The sequence below is a fragment of the Ciconia boyciana genome, chromosome 9 (assembly GCF_034638445.1).
Source record: "Ciconia boyciana chromosome 9, ASM3463844v1, whole genome shotgun sequence".
Classification (NCBI taxonomy): Eukaryota; Metazoa; Chordata; class Aves; order Ciconiiformes; family Ciconiidae; genus Ciconia; species Ciconia boyciana.
In genome coordinates, this window is record NC_132942.1 from 9,233,202 (window position 1) to 9,257,600 (window position 24,399).

General features: G+C 44.8%; 2 protein-coding genes and 1 long non-coding RNA gene across 7 annotated transcripts in view; 2 read left to right on the forward strand and 1 right to left on the reverse strand.

The window, feature by feature from the left end:
- ITK (IL2 inducible T cell kinase) overlaps positions 1-18,785 on the forward strand; it is a 33,439-nt gene extending 14,654 nt beyond the window's left edge. The window contains exons 3-17 of the mRNA XM_072872022.1: positions 2,950-3,031; positions 4,426-4,554; positions 5,217-5,257; positions 6,065-6,216; positions 6,682-6,747; positions 6,920-6,974; positions 9,257-9,336; positions 9,988-10,124; positions 10,905-10,979; positions 11,680-11,851; positions 12,584-12,800; positions 13,472-13,536; positions 13,626-13,744; positions 16,446-16,603; positions 17,148-18,785. Coding sequence (XP_072728123.1) covers positions 2,950-3,031; positions 4,426-4,554; positions 5,217-5,257; positions 6,065-6,216; positions 6,682-6,747; positions 6,920-6,974; positions 9,257-9,336; positions 9,988-10,124; positions 10,905-10,979; positions 11,680-11,851; positions 12,584-12,800; positions 13,472-13,536; positions 13,626-13,744; positions 16,446-16,603; positions 17,148-17,219 — 1,620 coding nt within the window. The 3' untranslated portion in view covers positions 17,220-18,785. The remainder of the gene's footprint in view (positions 1-2,949; positions 3,032-4,425; positions 4,555-5,216; positions 5,258-6,064; positions 6,217-6,681; positions 6,748-6,919; positions 6,975-9,256; positions 9,337-9,987; positions 10,125-10,904; positions 10,980-11,679; positions 11,852-12,583; positions 12,801-13,471; positions 13,537-13,625; positions 13,745-16,445; positions 16,604-17,147) is intronic.
- LOC140656384 (uncharacterized) lies at positions 260-22,818 on the reverse strand. 3 transcript variants are annotated; one of them, XR_012044070.1, is made up of 3 exons: positions 21,966-22,818; positions 20,998-21,095; positions 260-448 (listed from the first exon to the last, which is right to left on the reverse strand). It is a non-coding gene; the product is annotated as an uncharacterized lncRNA (long non-coding RNA). The 3 variants fall into 3 exon arrangements; XR_012044069.1 differs by lacking the exon at positions 260-448 and adding an exon at positions 12,241-13,712; XR_012044068.1 differs by lacking the exon at positions 260-448 and adding an exon at positions 12,241-13,726.
- The window catches only part of CYFIP2 (cytoplasmic FMR1 interacting protein 2), a 57,061-nt gene continuing 54,872 nt past the window's right edge, over positions 22,211-24,399 (forward strand). Inside the window, exon 1 of one of the 3 annotated variants that reach the window (XM_072872020.1) lies at positions 22,211-22,248. The gene's annotated coding sequence lies outside the window, so the exon portion shown is untranslated. Of the gene's footprint in view, positions 22,249-22,549; positions 22,750-24,399 lie in introns of those variants that run through there. The other 2 variants (XM_072872021.1, XM_072872019.1) reach the window with 2 other exon arrangements.

Genomic DNA, 24,399 nt, shown 5'->3' on the forward strand with positions numbered 1-24,399 from the left:
CACTTTTTCTGTATTTCAATAAAATTCTCCTTCACATTGCAGTCATTAATGAATCCAACACCAGGGTGAATAACAACAAAGGAAGAAAAAGCAGATCGAGGTTTGAAATGAACTGGGGAATCAGAGACCGAGTGTTATTACAAGATCGATAAACTCTTACACTCATTGGTTTTAAATTGGAAAGGATCATTAGATCTTCCATCCCATGTTTAACACAATATTCAGCTACCCCAGTAACTCATGTTCAGAGAAAGCCCATCTTTCACACGGGAAATCCACCCAGGGTTTTGGCCAATTTACCTGTGTGGTCCTGAAACTAAATCCATTCAGTGGCCTTTGCATCAAAAGCTGGTGAATGTGATGTGTTAGGAAGACTATGCCAGCCACGAACAGAGAGGGCTTTCAGTGATGAGATGGCTTAACAACCAAGAGGTGGACAGTGCTGGCTCTAGGATGAGGAACACATTGTCTAGTGTTAATTATTAATACATATGAGATACATTTATATTTACATTGCCATGTAAACATAAATGCCACAGAATATTTGCTCAGTTATTGCAACACAAATTCCCAGTTTATTATGTTATTCCCTGTGCTGCCATTTATCAGAATTTTATCATCTTGGTGACAGTATTTTTCTTAATAATTATAGTGTATGGATCTCAGTGAATACAGGGCCATCTCTGTTCACAAATGGCTTTAAAAGAGTGAATTATCTGGACTCATATTTGCAGATAAAAGCTAATGATTGTGACCCATGTACACAGTAAATGTTAAAAAAAGATAGATAACTTTATAAAAAGAAAAAAGACAACCATAAAGCAAAATTTCTTTTTTTTTTTTTTTTTTTTTTGCCATTCTTGTTATCTCAATACCGGCATCAATTTGAAGGCTTGCCTTGGTACTGTCATTCTGACAAATCATGAAGTAGCTTGTAGAGTTTTCTCTAAATCTTCATTTGAACAGTAGAAGTGCATATCCTCTATGCTCTAGTCTGAGCCCTGGCAAATGTCACCTTGCAGAGATACGAGAAGGGAAAGGAAATAATTTCCCAAACGAGGTTGGGTCAGGAAACCCTCCCTCCAGCTTGGGGTGGTCCCCAGCCATGATCATAAAAATTGTCCTGGAATATTACAAAATGTTGCTAAGTTGATGCATAATGAGCACTCAAGAAACCAGATGATCAGAGTGTTATGGCTTTGTTTATGGGCATTTGGGAGCAGCAGAAGATGCTGTCGTACGCTGCAAACCGCTCTCGATGAGCAGCCCGACAGGAAAGCGCTTAACTGGGGCTGGGTAGGAGTGGGCTGGCTGGGGGAAAGCTTGATGGGGGAACCTCAGCTGCTCTTAACTTGAGTGAACATGGACTAGAGAAGGAACAAATGCTCAGATCTGTTCGGTTTTGGTCTGAATTTTCAAATCTGTATCTCCATATCTCCAATGCTTGTAGGAACAGCAAAATAAAGTGAAGGTAGTGGCCAGTACTGGTGGGATGGTAACAGTGGACCAGTCATGATGGACAGTGCTCCACTGAGGTTGTGGTAATCGCTCTTGCTTGTAGCACATCTGAATTTTGTCCCACAGTCAATTTTGTGGTATTTTGTAAAATTATCTTGTCTGTTTTTTTAAAAAAAATCTTGTCTGCACCCAACTGTAAATCTTCTGTGGAACCAGCAGTGGCTTTTTGTTTTTGTGTGGCTCATTTGGCAAGTGAGTCCCTTGCAGAGAGGCATGAAATGAGTGATTTTGTGCAGTTGTGCATGCTCATGGCTATGTCTTTTGGAGATCTGCTTACTGCATATTTCAAAATCTGCCTTAGATTGTCAAAACATTATACAGACATAACAATAATATCAACAGGAATGGCTTTAAATGAGTGGGAACTGTTCCTCCCCTATTTCTATTTTTTGTAAAAGAGGTTATAATTTATCTCTCCGTAGCATGCAAAGCAACTGAGTCACACGGCTGTCTGTGTGTGCCTGCAAGGGCTTCAGGCCAAGAGACTGCAAATGTTTCCTGTTCTTTAAATGATAATCAACATTGTCTCATCTGCACCCCTGGAGAAACTTTAAAAAACAGCTGCTCTCTTGTAAAAACATCTGTTTAAAGACAGTGGTCAAAGTTTTTCAAAGCATCTGTGCATCAAAGAGACCAGGTCCCATTTGGAATTAAATAGTTGAGCTAAATATTGGAAGAGAAATATCGATTATGTGTTACATCAAATTTTAGGCTGAAATGTAGTCATCTGATTCAGTTTCTGAGTCATTTTGGTTCTTGTGATGATTTTACTCCCTGGTCTGAAACTTCACAAATGTTCTCTAATTCTCTTCCTTTGTTCGTTCGTCATTAAGACCAAGTTGATGAAAACAGCATCTTGATTGTTCATTGTTCATCTGCTACAGCTTCTTATTTCCCCTCTATAATCCCAGTGAAAGCTATTAAAAACTTTGAAGAATAATAGTAATCCAAATAATCTCCAGGGAGTTGCTTGAGATTCATACTTACACAAAAAAAGCTAAATTTGGCTCTTAGACCTTAAGTGAACGCATCTTACAAGAAACTGCTAAGAAACAGATGCCATTTCCCCAGAGATGCTTTAGAGAATAAACTGCAGTCAGCGAGTAACGGGCTGAATCCTCTGCAGATAGAAATTGCTACATCTCCATTGATTTCATGGGCATTTCTTAACAGCACAAAATTGATCTAAAACATTGCTTGTCTAGAATTCTTTCTTGAGCAGGGCTTCTACTCAGTTTTAAATAATCAAAAGTCAATGAGGTTAAGAGATGCTTCTGAACAGCCCCTGTTACTCTACGTCCCCACATCATCATTTTGTGTGTAATTTGTTGGTATGGGGGCTGCTATCTCTTTCCTTCAGTGATTCCTTTGTGCCCAGCATATCTGGGATTGTCTCTAATGGCTGGCTCCCTTCTTTACTCCCCTCTCCAGATCGTCCATGATAACTACATACTCTACGTGTTTGCACCCAATCGTGAGAGCCGGCAGAGATGGGTCTTTACGCTGAAGGAAGGTAGTAAAACCCCTGTGCCCATGTAATTGTTGAAGTTATTTATCCCAGACAGTTTTCTCACAAGCTATAATGCAGAGAAAATGTGCAAGAGGAGTCGATGTCTTATAGCTAAGCCTGCAAAGTGGTAATGGGGAATGAGGTTATAAAATCAAATTGCTTGTAAATTTGGTGGGTGTGTTTTCAGCAGCAGTGGAAAATTTGGACATGGAATGCTTTATTTGCCTCTTTCTAGGATAAACTGTTAATATGTTACTGTAATTTGAGGCTTCTTATTCAAGAAGAGATGAGGATTTTTCTACGGCTAATTTTTTTAAGAAATTAATCTTTTTTGGGTAGAGGATTTTTCAGCTCTTATTAATAGATTTTTTGTTTAGATGACAACCTTCATAGAGATGATTATTAAGAAACATTTTTGCAGGTAGCTTTCATTTCCTGTTCACCTCCTGAATTGTGCTGTGGTTCGCTGCAATGATTCTGAAGTGAAGGCACAGTAACTAACCACTGCAGGCAGAAATGAAGCATAATACTTCACATAAGGAAGGTGTTACTTAGTTACATGAAAATTGCACCAGGCTTCCGTCATAGCTTTTTCCTGCTTTATAACACAAGCTGCTGTATTGTTCACTCTGAAAACACTGTGCCTGACAGAGATATTATTAAGTTCATGCAACCAGTTATTCCCCTTCTGGAGTGCACCTGCTCCAAGCTTCTACTTTATCACCTCTTCTCATTCAACATTTTGAGACTGTCCCATCCCTTGGACAATTTGAATAGTCTTGAAACAGGCCAGCAGAAATTTTTTGTTCTTTTTAGGAAAATTATTATTACAGATAGAGAACCTGAGCTTCAAAAAGAAGGACCTTTAATCACTCATGCAGACATTCAAGACTGGTATCTACATGTGCAAAAAATGTTTAGTGCTGGTGAATGCCAGCTTGTACAGCTCCTTTTGAACACCAAGCCAAAGGAACAAGTGTCCGTGTCCTACATACATACATACTGTAGAGCTGTAGTCTTTCATGGGAATCATGAGTATATGGCCTGCCAGGTTTTCTTTGTCTTTATGAGACCTTCCTTCTCTGGTTTTGGTGTTTATCAGTTTAAAGAGAGAGTCCCTTTGGTAGGATTCTGTTCTCCTGCAGAAGAGAGGTATGGGCTCCATTACCAGCAGGAAGGCTGTTCCTCCACATTAGTGGTGGCATTCACTCCTTTCGGGAGAAAGAAAACATTAACGGAGGAGGCTGATAATATTCACCAAAGCTTGGTTTGACAAGATTAAGAAGCTTCTTTAAAGTGCAGATTATTTCCATTCAGTTCTAGATGTCTTTCAGAGCTGATGTGAATGCAAATAAATTCATTTTCCCCCTCCTTTTTCTTCCCCTAACATTTTCCAGAAACCAGAAACAACAACAGTCTGGTGTCAAAATGTCATCCAGATTTTTGGATAGATGGCAAGTGGAGATGCTGTGCTCAGACAGAGAAGATGGCAGCTGGCTGCGTGGAGTATGACCCCACCAAAAATGGTATGGGATTTGTTAAGACCATCCTGACCTTGAAAATATTTATTCCTACCAAAAGTAAAGGATCAAATCTGTCTCATACAGAACATCAAAGAATATTGTGTTACATTTCCATCAAGAGACATGTTGCTGGCTTCTTGGGATATTCCATATTCTGGCTTGTCTGTTACTGTATATGGCATTCTTTGTTTTGAATTAACATTTTCCTCTGCATGATGCTTGGTGCTGTCTTTGGAATGAGATGGAGAACTAAGAAATTGATCAGCTGTGGTCAGTCAATAAGCCATAATAACACCTTTCTTGAGATATATGCATTCAACCCTGTGTGTCCTATTTTGACGTAACTGTATTTCCACTGTGGTTTCAATGGCCAAGTGTAATCTTTACTTTGTCTCCTGAAAAAGCATATTCAATCATTCTTCACCCAAGACACTTTTACCTTGTATCTGGGTGATTCCTTGAGTAATCTCTACACCAGCTTCAAACCCACGCTGTGTGGCTGAGAGTCACTGTGTAGGTGCAGGCTGTTGGCATGTCTTACTCTAAAAGACCAAGGCTTGCTATTCACTGGTTTTGTATCACCTTTATTAATTCATTACCTTGATGGTTTCTCCCCTGGTTTTGTCCAGATCTACTTCAAATTAGCTTTCTTGATTTCATTTCAGCCTCAAAGAAGCCTCTTCCTCCCACTCCTGAAGATAACTGGGTGAGTGCAGTGAGGCACGCTAAGCTGTCCTTAGTGTCCTGTGTGTTTAACTAGCAGTGGTGAATATACCCTCATTAAGGTTCACCACAGTGCAGTGACCTAGAATATCACCCATGATAACACTCCCTGGGCTTTTCTGTTACCTTTTCAATATTTTTTCATAAGCTATAAATCAGCAGCATCCCACTAGAGTTAGGTTCAGTCCCCCAAAGACAGCTCGGTTTCACAAATTGATTTCCAATGGTGAGTGAAGCTTCAGCTGTATTTTTTTTCAATCTATAGAAAGGGAAACTGGGGAAGTAGGAGGGATATGAGAAAAGCTGCTGTGAAGAGGAACAGAGAAGTGATTTTCCCAGCCTCCTTGTGGATGGGACAAAATGTCATTGACTTATGTAATAACAAGGGAGAAGCAGGGTCGTTGTTAGGGCTGGGTGCCTTACTGGAGGGCAGCAGGGCATTGGGACAGTCCCTCTAGGGAGGCCATGGAGATTTTATCACTGGAGGCTTTTAAGAAGAGTTTAGGAAACATCTGTGAAGAACAGATCAGACAGAGGTAATCCTGCCCTAAGAAGGAGTAGATAACTATTTTCTGTGCAACTAAAATTTTTATATGAAATTCATTGTTTTAAAATGCTGAAAATTCTCATGTTGCCACCATACCCCACTAGACACCCTGGGGTGCTTCCCTAGCTTTGAGGCTTTTGAACCCAGAGGACACCAGTGCTGCCAGGGAAATATCATTTTAGAGAGCATGACATTGGTTTTTATGAATGTGAATATGATGAGACTTTTTCCTAATTTGTGCAGAAATTGTTGCTAGACCCAAAAGAAGCCTTAGTCATGGCCATATACGACTATGAAGCCCAGAATCCGCAGGAGCTGACGTTACAATATAACGAGGAATATTATGTGATTGACAGCTCTGAGGAACATTGGTGGCTAATTCAAGATAAGAATGGGTAAGTTTATTTTCAACAGCCAATTTATAAATCCTTTCTAAATCCAATTTGTTCTTCCATTAACATATATGCTGGCTTCTATATAACTTTTGTGAAGCATCTTCTGATATACAGGAAGAGAGTGATGGAAGGTTATTTATAGTAACTTTGTTCCCTTTGATGTCGCCTGTATTCAGGCAGCTGAAGAAAAAGGATCTGAAAGTTAATTTAAAAAAAATAAACAGTCCTTAGCTCAGGCTGATATTCGCTGTCATACACGTGGGGGGAAAATAATTGTGAAAATTGTGAAACTCTCCAAGTTTAGAGGTGCAATCAGTTGTTTCCTTCTCCAGTAACCTTACTAAATACATAACAACCATTATTTCTATCATGCAAAGAGCAGGCAAATCTTTCAGGGCTGACTCCCACAGATGCAGAGAAAATCCTGTCTGTCTAGTGCACTCACGCCATGTCGTATTTTAACAGGCATGAAGGCTATGTTCCAAGTAGCTACCTGGTGGAAAAATCACCCGATAATCTGCAAATATATGAGTAAGTTGTGCCTATGTTTTTCTTGTACCTCTAAAGTGCCCTGGATTTGTTTTAGAAGCTCCAAGCCTCACATGTCCCTACTGCACATAATGTGTTGTCTCTAGCACTAGGGACACTGAATTCAGAGGCTTTTCAGCAGAAACACTGACTCGGCGTCTTTTGATGTTTTCAGATGGTACAATAAGAACATCAGCAGAAGCAAAGCAGAAACACTCCTCAAGGATGAGGTAAACCAGTGTTACGTGCAGGGGGGATGGGCAATAATAATAAATTAATGACAAATGAGAAGCCTGCACGGGCTGCTTTGTGTAAGAGACAGATGAACCTTGGGTTCCTGCTGTGTTGCTGTCCTTGGCTGCTCTTAGTGTGCGATGCAAGGTAAAGGACCACTAGCAACCCCCCTTACCTCTGAGCGTGGCGTGGGCAGAGACCTGTGCCATCCTTCTTCAGTCAAACACACCCAATAACTGGGGCTGATGGAAAACACTGTTTCAGAACACTGTGTTGACTGAAAACTGTGATTTTAGCTCATCTTTTCTGTCTCTGCAGGAGGCCTGCAGGTGCCAGTAGTTCTCTGAAAATCTAACCAATCTTGTGCTGAAATATTTTGGGTGAAAGCCAAGAGTATGGGTTTGGGTGGGTTTTTTTAGTTTTGTGTGTGTGTGCATGTGAGCACGCATCTTTAATTTTTCAGTTGAGCCAGACTTTTCCAGTGAAGACTGTAGTGAAAATAAAAAGAATACACTTGTTCAAATTTTCCACACAAACACAACCTCAGTTTTTAAATCAGCTCTTACACTAACAGGAGACCCAAATAAAGTGTTGTTTCTTGGAATGATAGCATTTTATGGAAATAAAAGCATTTTTGCGTGGTTTTAAAAATTCTTTTAGTTCCTATAAACTCCTACGGGACATGTCCACGCATGGTTTAGTGATCTTATTTTTCCTTTTGGTCCTACCAGCGCAACTTTTCTGTGGCAACTACCCCCATGTGGCTGCAGAGCCTTCTCGTTCAAAACCTCGCAGCCCCTGCAGCTCTTCCCAAAAACATGGCCAAGCTCACGAGTGATCTTTGGGCAGGTTTGCTGTCAAGTGAGACGGAAGGGCAAGAACAGAGCTTAAAGTAACTCAGGCAGGATGCTGTCTCCAATACTTGCCTACCTGTGCAAGTAACACCACATTGCCAGGGAGATGAGTCCTAAAGCCCTCACTGTGCATGACATAGATGCTTCTACGGCAGCATCTGGAGACTCTTTTTAGAGCCTCCCTGTGCTAGCTATTCTGTAGTGCAGATATGGTAGATGTTGTGCAGGCACACATTGAAGAGACAACCTTGGAAGGTTTATAGCTCAGTGGCCCGGTCCTACCTGGGCAGAGCTGCACCCTGAAAGTCAGCAGTTCATACACAGGGGATGCAGTAGCCGTCTCAGCCTCTGTGTTCACCTGGAGCTGAATCAGTCCGCTGGGGAGGTGTGAAGGAGGCCAAGGCAGGGTGCACTTGGTGGATTAGGTTTGCACCAAGTGTTGTGGGTGGATAGAGGACATATAAAATAGAGGAAATCTACCATGTAAAGCAAAGGAGGGAACAAAATAATAAGGCACTTGGGATGCCAGATGAAAAGCATCTTTATCTGCAAACAGAAGAAAAATGCATTTTTTATTATCAATATATAGGTCAGCACAGCACATTACGTCCAAACTGTTATGTTAAATCTTCTCCCCTGCCATCTGATCCATTAGTGCTTGGCTCTGCAGGATCATGGCCTATGATACATTTTAGCACTCAGATGAGTAGAAAACAATTACAGTGAAAAATTAAAAAGGAAAATTGTTCTGTGAGTGCCAGAGTGGAGGAAGCCTGCTTTCCTACACATTTATGTTTAGATACTGGATGACTGGGGTACCTATGAAAGGGCAGGATCTTGTCCAAGCTTTTCCCATTTGTGGTACATCGGTAAATTATCTTTCATACACTCCCATATGGAGTCTCTGGTGTTGAATAAATTGTACTCTTGTTCTGTAACTGCTCTCTCGATGGAGGGCATTCAGAGGGGTTTGCCTTTCCAATTGGCTGACCATTTCATTGAACTTGTTGAAAATTGATATCACCAGTATTCTGTCAGGTAGGGTTGAAAGCAATCAATGGGTTCAAAATTTCTAGAGGAGAGGCTTGGAGGGACAGAGAGACACACACTCGTGTACCCGCAGCCACATATACTCAGCACAAGCACAAAAGTCTCATTTCCTAAGGAAACTGACCTAAAAATACATAGCACCCAAGACAGACCAGCTGGGTGTACCTGAAGGCCCTGGGCAGCCATCAGAGCTGTGCATGGAACAGACCAAGCTCTGTCAGCTGGCTGATGGCTCGTTTTTTCCCCTAAGTGTTTAGCACATCCTCATGACTGAGCAGAGGACAGGGCTGAAATAAGCAGAGCTTTGCCCCGAGCCCGCTTCTTTTTTGCCTTTACGTCTCTAACCAGTTTTCTCTCCTTTGCTCCTGTTACAGGGTAGGGAAGGTGCCTTCATGGTGAGAGATTCGAGGCAGCCTGGCATGTACACAGTCTCTGTTTTCACCAAAGCATTAAGGTACAGCTGAGCTCAGCAGCTTTTCGCATCAATTACATCAATGAAATGGCTTCTATGAGAGTGTAATCTCTGTAGTTGTTCTGGCATTATGAAGAGAGAGCAGAAGGCTCATGAAAATGATAGAGGAAAACACTTCCAAAAAAGGCAGAAGAGTTAGCTGCCATTCGCAAAGTGTATTAAAGGATCCACTTCTCCTTGCTTCTAAATATATGCCTATAAATAGTCCCTTAGACATCACTGGGGTTGTAATTTTGATGAAATTGTCCCCCCAGCTGAAGTGTCGGTAGGATCAACATGGACTATATGCTGGACTCATCAGAGGTGGGTAATACAAGACTAGTGAAAGGGTTTCAGTGATGGCGCAGAAAGTTTTGTTTCAGAAAGAAGCAGCAGAGAAACTTAGTACTCAACCTGCTCTTACTGGGAAACCTCAGCCTTTCTAGAGATGAGACCATCTATGAGTGAGAGGGAGAACATACAAGTACACAGCTTTCATTAGCAATTGCATCTCACTCCTTGCTCCTCTCCCATTCATTCTGCATAAGGAAGCTTCTCCCCTTTGCTTGCTTGCTCCTCTTCCACTTATTCCTCAAAATTCCTGTCTTTTTGCTGCAATCTAGTTTTCCTCAAAGAAAACCTCATCTTTTTCAGCATGGATAACAATCCTGTTATAAAGCATTATCACATCAACGAGACAACTGACTTTCCCAAGCGATATTACTTGGCAGAAAAGCATGTGTTTGACTGCATCCCTGAGCTCATCAACTATCACCAGCACAATGCAGGAGGTGAGTGAAGGCTGATGCTGACCAGGGAAGTTGCTGTTTTACCATGCAGCCAGGTGACTGTTTTGAATGAAGGAAGGCTCCCAAGCCCTCTGTCCTTACAATTAAATGTTAAATGGCATCACCTTTTCTTCCACTTATCCTGGCACTTGGATGGCAGGAAAATGACCATGTCGGGCCAGCTTCCAGCATTACGTCTTCTTCATGGTCTTTCTAAGGCTGATATGACCAACACACATGCCGTAATGACATACTGTAGAGAGCCCTTTCATTCCTGGGAGTCCATGGGGGTGTGTCACCACTGCCAGACCAAGCTATCTGTTTGAGGTACACTGCAGGGCCTTCTTGCCCAGGAGGTGATATATCCCTGGGCCTTGATTTGACACAAAGTTAGGGACATGGCCAGGATCCATAACCAGACATGGGAGTCAGCAAAGACTCCCATTCCTACAGTCCAGGAGTACCAAGGGAAACCCTGGGCTTTAAAAATACCCTACAAATAAAAGGTATAATTTGGAATTTTATCAGACTTAATAGAGACTCACAGCTCACAATTGCCGACAGAGTGAAAGCAGGAAATAAGCTGAAACTGCTGAGAACTGGCTTCCTTTTAGCAGGCAGGAAATCACAGTCTGAATAGAGGTTCAGCTGCCCTCAAGTGGAGCTGAGAACTCAGTACAATAAATCTGCTTCCAGTATCCAGACTCCCTTCTGGAGTAGTGACAGCCACACTTCCCATGACTGTGACAATAACTAGAACCCATCTTTTCCTCTGTTATTCAGGTCTTGTCACTCGTTTGCGGTATGCAGTCTCTTCTTGGAGAAAAAAGGCCCCAATCACTGCAGGGCTGAGCTACGGTATGGAGTTACTCTCTTGACCATATGGGAATCACACTCCTTGCTGGTTAGCTGGGTGATCCTGAATATCCCCATGGATATTGATGAATATTCATGTGACTATAGCCACAATAAATAACTTTCTTCAGATCTTTACACTGCACCATTCACTGGATTACCATCTTTGTCATTACCATTGATAACTGAATGAACTGATCGTGCAGTGCCTTGAGGGAGGTGATGAGAAGCCCAGGGCCTCAAAGAAGTCAACATTAAATACTGAGATGAACACTGAACAAAGGTGATGGGAGTGGGAGCATAGCATAACTTGATGAAAGATGAGTCCCTCCTGAAAGATGCCTCTATTTGCATATAGTTGTCTATGGAATTTTGCTGGTATCATCTTTATTGTAATTCTTGGAGACATCAAAGGAACTCAATACCAAATTGTGCTCGGTAGTGCACATATGCATGATAGAAAGAATCCTCCCTGAAGGACTAGATAGACAAGACAAATGGGGAAAGAAAGGGAATGTTGTTGTTCCTATGCCTGAACACGATATGCAGCATGGACTAGTCAAATGAGCTACCAAAGGTCAGACAGACAATTTGAGGGAGAGCCAGAAAGTCTCATTCTGAGTCCTGTCTCAGTTTTTAACCCACAAAAGCTTTTTGAGATTTTACTGCTAGGTCCTCACTCTTTCTCCCTTACAATCAACAGGAAAATTGGTCATTAACCCTTCTGAGCTCACCCGTGTACAGGAAATTGGCAGTGGTCAGTTTGGGGTGGTCTACCTTGGCTACTTGCTGGAGAAGACAAAAGTAGCCATAAAGACCATTCGTGAAGGAGCAATGTCTGAAGAGGATTTCATCGAGGAAGCTAAAGTCTTGATGTAAGTAGTAGATTCACCAAGAAAATCAGACCCTGTAGGATTCACAAGACTGCACCAAAATGTTGTGATAATGTTCAGGAATATGAATGGGGAATTTAAATTTGGATTATCTACTATGTATCTAAATAGTATATAGAGAGAGGGGTGAGCTCCAGTCGTTACCAAGGAAGGCAATTTAAAGTGTAGGTGAATTACTGTGCTTGTAAGTCTATCAATATCCAGAGTGGCCTTCCTGATCTCTGCTGTTCTGGAAGGCAGGGTTAATTGATGGTGTGTTGTGGAGAGTGAAGTGTTTTCTGTCAGAAATAATTAGATGAAGAAATCTCATAAAATTTGAGGGAAATTTTATTGAAAAACCCCACCTGTGCAATTTTTTTGCTTTGCACAACTGAAAATATTTCTCCTTGGTTTTATTGACTTTGTTTGTATTTTTTACATTTCCCTCCCTTCAAAGTAGACAGAAATGGATTTTTTTGTTGTTTGATTGGATGATTTTCCATGCAGAAAGGTCTTTCAGTGACCATTACCATTAAAACGGGATGATACTTAGTGCTACTTGACGTTAGACTTTTTCTACACATTTTCTTCTTTCTGCTTCCATAGTTGGCCTTTGCAGAGAGAGGGGTGCAGCAGGGTGACATAGGCAGCCATGTATAACACTCTTGCTGTAAGGGTAGAAGGCACTGAGCCTATTTCAGCCTCTTTGTCCACCTTTCCCTCCCCATCCCACAGGAAGCTGTCTCACCCCAAGCTAGTCCAGCTTTATGGCGTGTGCTTTGAGAGCACTCCCATTTGCCTTGTGTTTGAGTTCATGGAGAACGGCTGCTTGTCCGACTACCTCAGGAGCCAGCGGGGCAGTTTTTCAAAGGAAACCCTGCTGGGGATGTGCCAAGATGTGTGTGAAGGAATGGCTTATCTGGAACAAAACTCTGTCATCCACAGAGATCTGGTATGTTGGTCCCAGACAGACTTTTCCTATTGACAGGGGATCCAGTATCACCCCTTATTGCAGAAGCAGCATCAGTACCTTAGGGGAAAAAAGCATCCCCTGGAGCACTGATTAATCTAGTTCCCTTAATTGTGTTTGAGAGAGAAGAAACGAGGACATAGAGTTTGTCTCTTTTTCTGAGTGGACTCTTTTGCTCCTCGAGAGCCCCAGCTCCCACAGTTCCCAGGGACTGACCACTCTTCATGTCTAAAATCAGTGAAGATGCCAAAAAGAGCTGTTTTAACATATGCATAAATGTGCATTGCTGATAAAATATTTTTAAATACGTTGTGTTCAATCAATCTGCATGAGTCACTGCTGCTGTTTTGTTAGGGGAGCAAGGACTGTGGGTAGCTGTGGATATTTTAGGGTCTTTCTCCGCCCTTTCTGGACAACAAGGTCCTGCAAGTCAGACTGATTGTTGAACAGCTTTCTTGGCACAGGCACATGCTGGTTGTAAAATGTACAGAAAGCATGAGAATGTTGTGTTTTCGCCCGCTTTGTATGGTACGATGACACTTTGATTCTCCTTTTTTTTAAGCACTATCTGCTCTGCCAGGATAAAAGCAACTGAGTGGCTATGATAGTCTTTCAGCTCTGACCTTCTGCCTTCGTACCTTCTTTTCTTGCAGGCCGCTAGGAACTGCCTGGTGGGGGAATCCCACGTGGTCAAAGTGTCTGACTTCGGGATGTCGAGGTAATGCCATCGAGGCTGCGCACGCTCCCTGCGGGGCTGTCACGGGATGGGGGTGTTACTCAGCATGCTCCCTTCTTTTCCTTTTCCAGGATTGTCCTTGACGATCAGTATACCAGTTCCACGGGTACCAAGTTTCCAGTCAAGTGGTCCGCTCCAGAGGTTTTCTCCTACAGCAACTATAGCACCAAATCTGATGTTTGGTCATTTGGTAAGAATCAATTGTCAGAATGGAAAAAAATTCAACAAACACCAGCTCAGAAAAACCTAGGGGCTCAGTCCTCAAGTAAACTCCCCTAAACACTAAATCCTCTGGGCTCCATGGGTGTTTTGCCTGAATAATGGCTTAGGAAAGCAAGCCTAAGTCATTTAAGTGAAAGAAAGGAAAGAACAGCAAACTACCTAGACACTTTGGAACACTGCAAATACTGGCAACTTAATGTATTATACCTATGCAATGTTATGTAATACCAAATAATGAACTCTGTTTCATGGTGATATAGCAGGAGTGTCCAAGAAAAGGTTGGAGAGCCACTGACAAGAGTATATAAGGAAAGAAAGGAAAGGAAAGACATTCAGGCACTCCATCTCTCTGCATGTCAGTCCCGGGCACTGATGCTTCACTCAGACCCTCTGCCTTTCCAAGTTTGCTCTGCTGACTCCATTTGCTTTATGCCAATCTGAAAATATTATTTCACTGCTTACATTTTCTCACCTCATTTCCTGCTGCCCAATGCATTGTTTTATGATTTGCATCTGTTCTTTGGTCTCCCTTCTGGACCCTCATAGATAAGAAAGCCGTTGTATATTTTTTTCCCCAAAGTCATCGGCACTGGAGATAACAAAGGCTATCCCCTGGCCTGTTGATCTGGCACGCTAATGTATCTGGCCCATCTCCAGCTAACATGCAAATCGTGGTCCTGCAGAATGAATCAGGGCAGTGTGCTGTGCACAGCACACAGTCAATGGGGTGCCACTCAGCTCCGGGCCTAGCAGTAAATAATGCAGGATTATAACCTTTGCTAGTCTGCGCTTCTGAATTCTGTGCTTCCCTCTCCCTTTACTGTGCTCTGCTGTGGAGCTCACGCTGGTTGAAGTTGTGCATTCCTGTGGTGGGTTATGAGCAGCGCAGTGGGAGCTGGGTGCTCAGACCCACGCAACAGCCTTCGAGAACCCAACCTGGAGATGCTTCAGAGAGCACCATTCCTCTTTCTGTGTCCCCTGGCATGTGGAGGAGGCTGTCAGCACTCACCACGTAATACCAAGGGACAACATTTGCCAGTGGAGCTATCTCTGACACCTCACAGCAAAGTGGCAGTGACATGGGAAGAGATGCTACTTTGGTAAGAATGTTCTTCTGCTTCACAAATTGGAAACTGGCCTGTACACTGAGAGCCAGATGCTTCCAAAAAGAGTGCTCAGTTTGATTTACAGTCAAAGCCAAGCCTGGTGAAGTTGGCTCACTCTAGTTTCAGGGCTGAATGAAATACCGGTGAGCTTTGTTTGTGTTGGTCAGTCCTTCTTTGTGAAACGTGCAGACAGCAGTGTTGTACGTCTGTCAGACTTGTTATTTCCCCATCCAGTGGGGTTTGCATAAGAGGATTCCTCTGTCATGTCATGGTCTCATGACTGTGAGAAGCTTTCTGCTCTGCTACTCTGCAGCCCATTCATCTCTTCTGCCAGGCCTGAAATCCTGCTGTGCCCAGGAGAACAAAATGGGTGTGAGAAGTTCCCAGTGCAGGAATCTGCACACTGGGGGAGTACAACTGCTTTGCTTATTCTTCAGTAGAGCCAATATCATTGGCGAGGAGCTACAATCTGTATGCATCTTCCTATTTGAAGAATTCAAAGCTAGAAAGCAGACATTATTTGGCAAAGTTGACTGTGGAGTTACAGAACTTTATTTCAGATCAGCCTGTCTGTCTGTCTGTCTCCCTTTTCTAACACAATCTGAACACAGTTTACCAAGTCAGTTATATCAGGTGACCAAAGAAATTAAACCTAATAATAACACAGGTGCCTTTCATTCACTCCATTTGCAGAGCCTCTCTGATCTGGTGGCCAACCACAAAGTATTCCACAGTCTTTTTGTCTTTGCCTGTCTCTCTTCCACCACGCTAGAGAAGCACGGGTTTCTGCACTGCTCTAAACAGTAATCATAGGAAAACATTTGACTGTTTAGGAAAAGAGGAAAAATGTGCTGCAATCCTTCGAAATTCCACTGTCATTGCATGTGAATTCATCCCAGTGAATCACACCACCTGGGACGTTTTGCAGGCAAGGAGTTCCCCACACTGAGGCTAAGCTAACAGGAATGGAGCAGTTCATATTGCTTTCTTGCTCCTGGGTCTCACCAAAATACAAGCAGATTCTGGTGTAGGACACACAGCAGGCAGGAACATCAGTGACATGTCTCTTGCATGTGATTAACTGGAAGCAAAAATAGATAAACTGAATCAGTGACAAAAAACAGGTTCTCCTTCCCAGATTACACATCTGGATGGAGTACATGCACAAGCATTCCCTCTTCTTCACAGTTTGGGAGAAGACATATGACACTGCTCTGCTTTGTGACATGTAACACACTTAGACTTCATCTGACTCATGGGGAAAGACATCCCTGTCGTGCTAGACTATCATGGAGTAGGATGCAGAGAAGTCAAAACTGCAGAGACCAAACTGGTATTTCCAAACAGTCCAGTGCCCAGCAGAGATCCTAGCTGGCATCCTCAAACCGTGAAGCTGTGTTAGGGCCTGATTTTTCAGATGTGTACTGAGAATCTGAGTGAAAATGCTTTTCCAAGTAACAGACACCAATGTTGAGCTGCAGAGAAGAGCAGGTGGAAGGTGGCTGTGGCCCTGCTGAGGATTTTATTTGCTTCTTTGTGATTTTTCTAATTTGTTTGCTTTAGGAGTACTGATGTGGGAGGTCTTCAGTGAAGGTAAAATCCCCTATGAGAATCGCACCAATGGAGAAGTGGTAGAAGAAATCAACGCAGGATTTCGGCTCTACAAACCCAAGCTGGCCTCCAAGGCGATTTATGAGGTCATGAGCCACTGCTGGAGGATGGTTAGTATTGTAATGGGAGAGCCCTAGCTCCCAAAGACAAGAGCTCTCTTCCCCTTGGCTTTTAGGAGAGAGAGAGGTATACACTTCACATGCTAACACAAGATAAAATCCTGGAGGTGAAGCACTCTGTAGCTTTCATCTGTGCTAGCAAGCAAACTCTAGGCTCTTTGCCTTTTATTTAAGCTGCTGTTTCTATAGAGTGTGCTGACTTCACTGAGAAGTCTATGTAGTGCACCTAATTCAAGTTAATTCAACAGTTTGCTTCCTAAGAAAGCTGCGGATCTGTGGGGCTGAGTTTTAATAGTGATGGTAAAAATGACAGCCAACCCATTACAAGGCACTTAGTGTCCACTAGGCAAAATTCACTGCTAGTAGAAAAGAAACATTGCACAGAAGGAAGCTCATTCTTCCGTTGGCATTTTCTCAGTAACAATAGATTGTATTTTTGTTAATACTCAGTTTCTTCACAAGGTTTTCCTTCCTAACCTTGCCATTCCTCTCAAGCTGACATTAATGTTCTCTCTCTCTTCTCTCCCCTGCTCAGAGGAAAGATGACCGGCCATCCTTTTCTGTTCTGCTGTATCAGCTGAGTGAAATCTCCGAGTTTGATCTGTAATCATGGCACTGGCCGCTAAGCAAAGCTAAGAGAATCCTGAGAGGGCAGATGGCTGGATTTTCCCCACACAAAGCATTAACAGGAATCTTCTCACCATAGACACTTGCCATATGCCTGGGGAGGAGAGGGCAGAGGCTGGTACTTCCAGACAGAGAAGATACCCCAGGTCTTCCAGAGGCTAGACAGACGCAGGCTTTGGTCTGGCCAAGAATGTGGTTTGCAGCTTACAAGCCGAACCAGCAATTGAGCACAGTACTTAACCACACAATCCAGCAAGTGTATTTCTCCTGAAGATACAGCCTCAAAACTAAGAGATCTGACATTGCTATTCCAGTTCTGTGAACTCCCAAATTAAGGTCTTCCCTGGGGAAAAAACCCCTGTCTTTGACTGAGGAGGAACATTTAGACATTTCTGTGGCTCTCTAATTCAGAGTGGGCTGGACCTGAAAGCTCTGAACAGGAACAAGCCTGGGACAGAGGGGAACAGGCTGGATTTAGTGACTGCATTTCTGATGGTGATATTTCAAGGTGGTTTTGTTCTCCCTTTACATGATTTTCTCTGAAACTATGGCATACCAGGAACAGGATTCTGGTACCCGGTAAGCTGATGAGGTGTCTGCGCGTGCATGCGAGTTTGTAAGGAAGGAAGAGGAAAAAGCAACGTGTTGAAGAGTCTTGAAATTCTCTCAAATTGTGTTGTACAATGAGTGGGAAAATGGGACTCTGATGCAAATGGAGACATTCTTGGAGGGGGGGAGTCAAACCTGAAAGTTTGTATTAGATTTTTCTTCAGTCTTTCTACATCAGAAGATAAATACGTGATCTCCATCCAATTTCTTTGAACGGAGTACGGAAGACTGAGAAGTGCAGAGTGCTATGTGTTTCCAGTGCAGGACAAGACAAGATCCCAGGACCTGATTATCTGTGAAAGGCACAGGAACCTACTCCTGTGTTTGGAAGGAAGGAGCTGGAGGGCTCAGAAGGGTAGCCATGAGGAGAAAACATGCAGAGTATGTACTCTGTGCACCAGTGATAATGAGAAGAGTTTTCTCCTACTTCAAAGAGTAACTGAATCATCACAAGTAAAGACTTTTCCATCTCTCCTGTGAACAAACTGGTGAATCCTCTAGGGACTGATCAAAGAAAAAGTCCTATGTGAATGGACTGCCTGGGTACTTACTCCACGAGGAGTTCCACACTATGTGGTGACAGCAGAAGAAGGTATAAACAATATCCATCTCCTGGTACTTCAGCAAAAATCTACTTTTTCACCGCAAGACAGGGACACTGTTTTGACATAATTGACCTCAAAACCAAAAGTGTGGGTGTTAGTGTCCTGCAGAATTTGTAAATAAGATCAGGACTTTCTGCTTAGCATTAACAATAACTAGAGAAGTCAAGAGGACTCACAGATGATATGTGCATATATGCAGTATTTTTTTTGATGCTTCTCTGTTTGGGCAGGCAAGAACACAGGTAAACCTTATGTGACAGCAGTTTACAAAAACTCTGAGGTTCAAACCTCGAGCAGCAATCTCTCCCATCATTACAGAAATCAGGTTCAAATATGTTTGCCAACAAAAATGGAACAAGGAAGTAATGTAATCCCATGATCTCACATATCCTGTGTCAAAATATTTTGTCATAGAAGGAGGCTTAATTTTTGGTATTTTTCAGACCCATGGTTCTAGGGTCGCTTTTAGGAGCCAGAATATCTTTTCAGGTATATAGATATAGGCAAGGCATTAGTTCCTGCCTTATACATCTTCCCACTTTGCTTTGATTCCACGTTATTTTCTTTGGTTTACTCCTACAAATATCATGCAGAACAACTCTCCCAGGCAAGGAGAATCCTAACATTCAGACCCAAGGTTGTCAATCCTAAATGCAGGATCAGAGTGCTACCTTCAAACCAGGATTCCTGTGAAAATCTCTTGGTAGTTTGAACCAATATGTGGAATATGAGCATCTATAAACAGATTTTGAATTTTTGCCTACAGTGGATTTAAGCTAAGTTTCTCTTTGTCCCTCTCATCCTTCAGTCTGAGTTAGCTTGTTGTCACATTCTGGTGTTGCTAAATTTGCATTTAGCCAGTGAAGTTTTCAGTAGCCCTAACCATGTTAAACTGCACATCTACAGCTAAATTTGAAGACAGCTGGCTGTAACCCTATTTTCTCCCCCTCTCGATTGCACTTACTTAGACAATCGGTACAACCACAGGATACTCTGAAATGATTCATCCCTGAGCACAGACACTCTGTGGCAGGGGTATCTGCAGGCTCACAAAGTTAAGCTTCTGGTTTGCTGCCCCCTCCATCCTGGGAGGAACCAGGGGTCTGTCGAGCTTGAGGAGGTTGCTATTAAGTAGCAGCAATATTGCTCCGCTAGGTAATGTTTCTGAGATTATATTTATATTTGGATAAGTGTAGTATTTATTAGCTAGAGAGTGTTGCACAAAATAATATTGTGATGTTTTATGTTCAGTTTTCTTTTGCAGTATTTCTATGTACACGATATGTATTTTTACAAACAATAAAATTGCTAAGTCCCAACTGTGGCTTTCACTATACGTTAGCAAAAATGCAAAAACCATCCTCATGCTCTTATAATCATACAGCTTGCTCTTCCTCCAAATCCTCCTGACCAAGAAGCAAACAGGCTTCTTTTGGCTTTCTGAAATATCTCTGTTCCCCAGAACTATGGCTATGTTCTGGGGTTGGATTATGTGCTGGGTTTATTTGGGGTAGGAAGTATTCAGAATCTCTGCAAACTGGGTAATTTACTATATGGACACATAAATTTCTACATCTAAACATGCATTGTGGTGGCTTTAAATTCTCTGAATCTCTGTGAAATGGGGGTAATAATATTTGAGTGCTCCCAAAGGGTGTTTTCCCACTATTATTTACAGGGGACTTAATGAATCTCAAAGGGGCAGTGCCATACTGTGATAACATCATGATATTAGCACACTGTAACACAGTCTTTTCCCACCATAGCAGTTTCTATGGCAAGTTTTGGCTTGTGCCCTTCATGTGGCTTAACTGTAGATGTTCTCCACAAAGTAGAGGTGAGAATATCAGCTGTCTCCTGCCGCAAAGTGAATAGCCCTTCTCTGAATACCCCTTCTCTGTCGCCTTGGAAAGTATTCGCAATGTGCTGAATGTTTAAACCATTCCCCCTTTGCCGTTTGACCCTTTTTGCTTGGCTGTTTTGCAGAAAGGTGGGAGTTTGTACTTGTCCTTGCTTTTGCCTGCTGGTTATCAAAGGCCGTGGGTGCATGGCTCTGCCTATGTTGCACATTTGGCCAGAGCCGAGGCCCAGAGCACTATCCCAGTGTGTCCCCGACTTGCTGCCGCAATGGCCAAACAGTGGCACAGCCAGGCTGGCATCCCAGCTAGGAAAGGCAGTCAAGCAGTAACTTCATCTAGAAAGAGCAGCTGATGCTTCCCAGTGGAGACCAGGGCCTGGCATGCAGCAACGTTAGCCATGAAAAGCTCTTTCCTGGGCATGTGTTGGTCACCCTGCGGAAGTGGGGGTTGTGGGTGCTTATTCCAGTGGATAATTATCTTAAAATCAGGCCTGAAAGAAAATCTAGAATTTCCCGAAACATTTTTTAATGAACATGTTTCTATGTGATTTTTGGCTTTGTCCTCTCTGAACGCTGTGCTCGTCAGCACGGCAGGATTCAGGTGAATGGCTCTGCTAAATCTCACTTGGCAGCCACTTCAAATTTGTGTGTATTCTTCTGTTCAGCTCACCCCACCATCATGTTACCTCTCATCCACAGATAACCAGCTGGTGCACACACTCCTGCGTCTGTAGCTGTGTGGGGCCTGCCCCTCGCTGCCATTCTTCCCAGCCGGCAGAGAGATCTGCAAGACAAATGCAGAGAAGCTCATTCTATTATTCTACGATCTAAGACAACATAGAGTAGAAAATTAAAATAATATCATAACATTCATGGAATTCCCATCACCCTGAGCCTGGCTGATAATGGGAGCAGATTAAACTGTGCAAAAAAAAAAAAAGTCCACAGCAGTTTTTACTGCCACAGTTTTCTTGATCTGACCTTGTTTCACCCACGGCCTCAGAGCAATATTAGCTGTTAAATCTTTTGGATCTGCAGTAACAATGCTCACTGATTTTTTCTGACAAGCAATAAATAGTAAAAAGAGGAATGATGGCTACAAAATGTTCCAGTTAAAGGTGAGACAGAAGAAATGCTATGCAGGGGAAGAAGAGTCTACTCCCAGAGATGCTATCAATAGATTTTTTTCAGGTGTGGTCCCGTTTATTAAAGCAAAGATAGTTTCTAAGACCGTCTCGCTGCTTTTGTAGTTTGCAGACCCCGGTGCCTTCAGCCCATGGCATCCATTCAACCTACAGTAGCAGCGCTACAGTGTAAACCTGGTGTCCAAGCTTCCCTGCGGGGCCAACGTATAGCCGTGGGGAGCAAGCTCAGCCCCACACTAGCATTGACAACAGAGCAGCAGTCTCTAAGGCACCAGGAGTGGTCACTCTAATCCAGGAAAGGCCAGATGGCAGTGCAATTTTAGCATAGGCTGACGCTCAGGAAAGGGACACTGCCAGGGCCACCAAGGAAATACATCTAGCCCTCTATCTAGACTTTCAACAGTCCTTGGGTATCCACCAATGTCTTTCAAAAAACAGACAGCCGCATCAGAAGGTGAGGGCTGCAGAAAAACGAATGAAGGCCCCGTACAGGGTTTCTATCGCCTCACCGTGAGGTGACGTTCCTCTGAAAGCTGTAAGAGGTCCAGTTTGGATTTCACAGTAGATCTGAAGAGCTGTATTGGAGCTTTAAAAAGAAGCATGAGCAGAAGGACTGGAAACTTGTCCCTGCAGAAATGCCAGATGCCAAGAGGAAGATCTTTTGGATACGGTGCTGACTCAGAAGAGGCTTGGAGCTCTGAGCAAAGGCATTGCCTTCTGGTTGTGGTCCCTTACGTGCTCAGGGATCCAAGGCTTCACGTGCATTCTATAACCAGGGCTTTCGTTAAAATGGTAGGTAAAACCTAGCGACGGCACAGGTCCTCGGAGGGGAAGAGAGGCCGAATACCTGAGCCTCAGCAGCAGGGCGACGGCGAATCCCAGCCGGGTCCTGCCCTCTCAGGGACCCAAACGCCCTCACCCAGCGCCGGGCCTCCGGCGGGCTGCGGCAGCCGCCCCCGGCCCTGTCCCCTCCGTGCCGCGGGGAGGGGGGGGGGTGCTCGCGGCCTGCCCCCGCCCCGCCGGGGAGCCCGCCGCGCCGCCACCCCAGCCTTCCCCCGCCGCGGGGGGACGCGGCCCCCGGCCCCGCCGCGCATCCCCCGCGCCGCCCGGGGGAGGAGCCGCCCGCGCGGCTCCAGCCCCTTCCCGCGGCGGGGGCCGGGGCTCCCCCCGCCGCCGTGCGGAGGGGCCGGCGGAGAGCCGCGGAAGTGCACTTGCTGCAGCCATTTCCTGCTCTTTGTGCGGGCGGCGCGGAGCATCCCGCGGCGCGGAGCGTCGCACCCCGCGGAGCGCCAGGTGAGCGGGGCGGGGGTGGGCGCGGGGGCTGCGCGGCCTCACCCCCTGCCTCCCACCCTTCCCCGGGCTGCGCGGGGCTGCGCCCGCCGCCGCCGAGCCCGCTGCCCCCGAGGCCGCCCCGGGCGGTGCTCGGCGGGGGGCAGCGGCGGGGCAGGTGCTGCCGCCCCGGGGCACAGGGAGGGCGGGAGGCCCGGCCGGGCCGGGATGTGCGGGGATGTATCCCACAATGCTTAGAGCTACCTGCAGCATTCAGCCTCCCCGCAGCCACTGCAAGGCGCCGGGGGAAAAAAAAAAAAATAGCGCAAATCCCCCTCTCCCCCCCCCCCTCCGCCCCTCATCCCGGCTCTGCGCCCCCAGGACGGGGGGAAGGGGCCGAGCCCCGGGCCCGGCGGGCGCTGCAGGCCCCAGCGCGGGCAGCGGCGGCAGCGCGAACCCGAGCCGGGGTCGCGGCGATGCTTGGCGCAGGGAGAAAGGGAGATGGAGGAGCGGCGGCGCGCAGCGCCGGGCCGGAGGCTGGAGGTGGCCCCGGCGGGGGCTCCCGGCCAGCGCCCGGGTCACCCGTGGCGTGAACGTACGGCGTCGCTGGGGGAGGAGGGGGACGGAGAAGGCGACTGAGAAGGGGTCTGAGCCAGGGTTGGGAGCGGTGGGCCGGAGCTGCGCCCGCAGGTTCGTGCTTTGGCGTCGGTGGGAGTTGGCGAAACCTTTCCCTTCCAAAACCGCCGGGTTTTCCGTGCGTGAGACCGTTCCGGGGCAAGGTGCGCCCCGGGTCGCGTTTCTTTGTATTGAACTTTCCACCCGAGGATGCTGGAAATGCGTGGTGCCAGCCGCATCCCACCTGGGGAGGAATGGATGGATCCTGCGGGAAATTTCCGTAGGTTGGAAGGACCGGGAAGGAATGAGGAGAAGAAAAAGAGGCACATGCTAAAACGTCCCTGCCTGCTCAGGGCTGTTTTGGAGGAGGGGGAAGGGTGTCGGTTGTGCGTGCTGTGGAGGACACAGCCAGCAGCAGAGCTTGTCCCCCTTTGCCATCTGCCGCTTTCCACGGGGGGTTCCTGGCTGGGCGGTTTGGATCGCAAAGGTCGCGTAGAATTAGGCTGAGTCGCTAAACCCTCTGCGCCCCGCCTGCCCTGCACAGATACCGAAAGAAAAAGCACCCTCGTGTTTTGCATGATGACAGTTGTCTGGGGTTAGTCACTGAGATGGGTGGCTAGCCCAGTATTTTGCTGTCTGTCACAGCCGTATAATTCTAGGGTAATTCCCTGCAAAGGGTAATTATTTTCTCCTTTTCTCTGTACAGTTAATTGTTATTAATAAAGCCCGACAAATATGGAAAAATCTTCCATTTTATGACCAGGGTCTCTTGAGCAAAGCAGGCTATGCTGATTTCATTATAATAATTTTATTAACAAACAATTATCATCTTTGCACAAAAAATAGGAAGATCGGGTTTGGGAGATCAATAATTGGCCAACTATTGACAATACTGTCCTGTACGATTTAATTTCCCAAGAAGCGCTTTAACTGCCAGCAATGGGGTTGCTTGAGAACTTGCTCTAAATTTCTCAACTATATTGGAAATGTGGCTTCCTATACCTACCTCCTTCCTTGACCCTCTTTGGCACCAGGAAAAAAATGATGAAGTTATTCTAA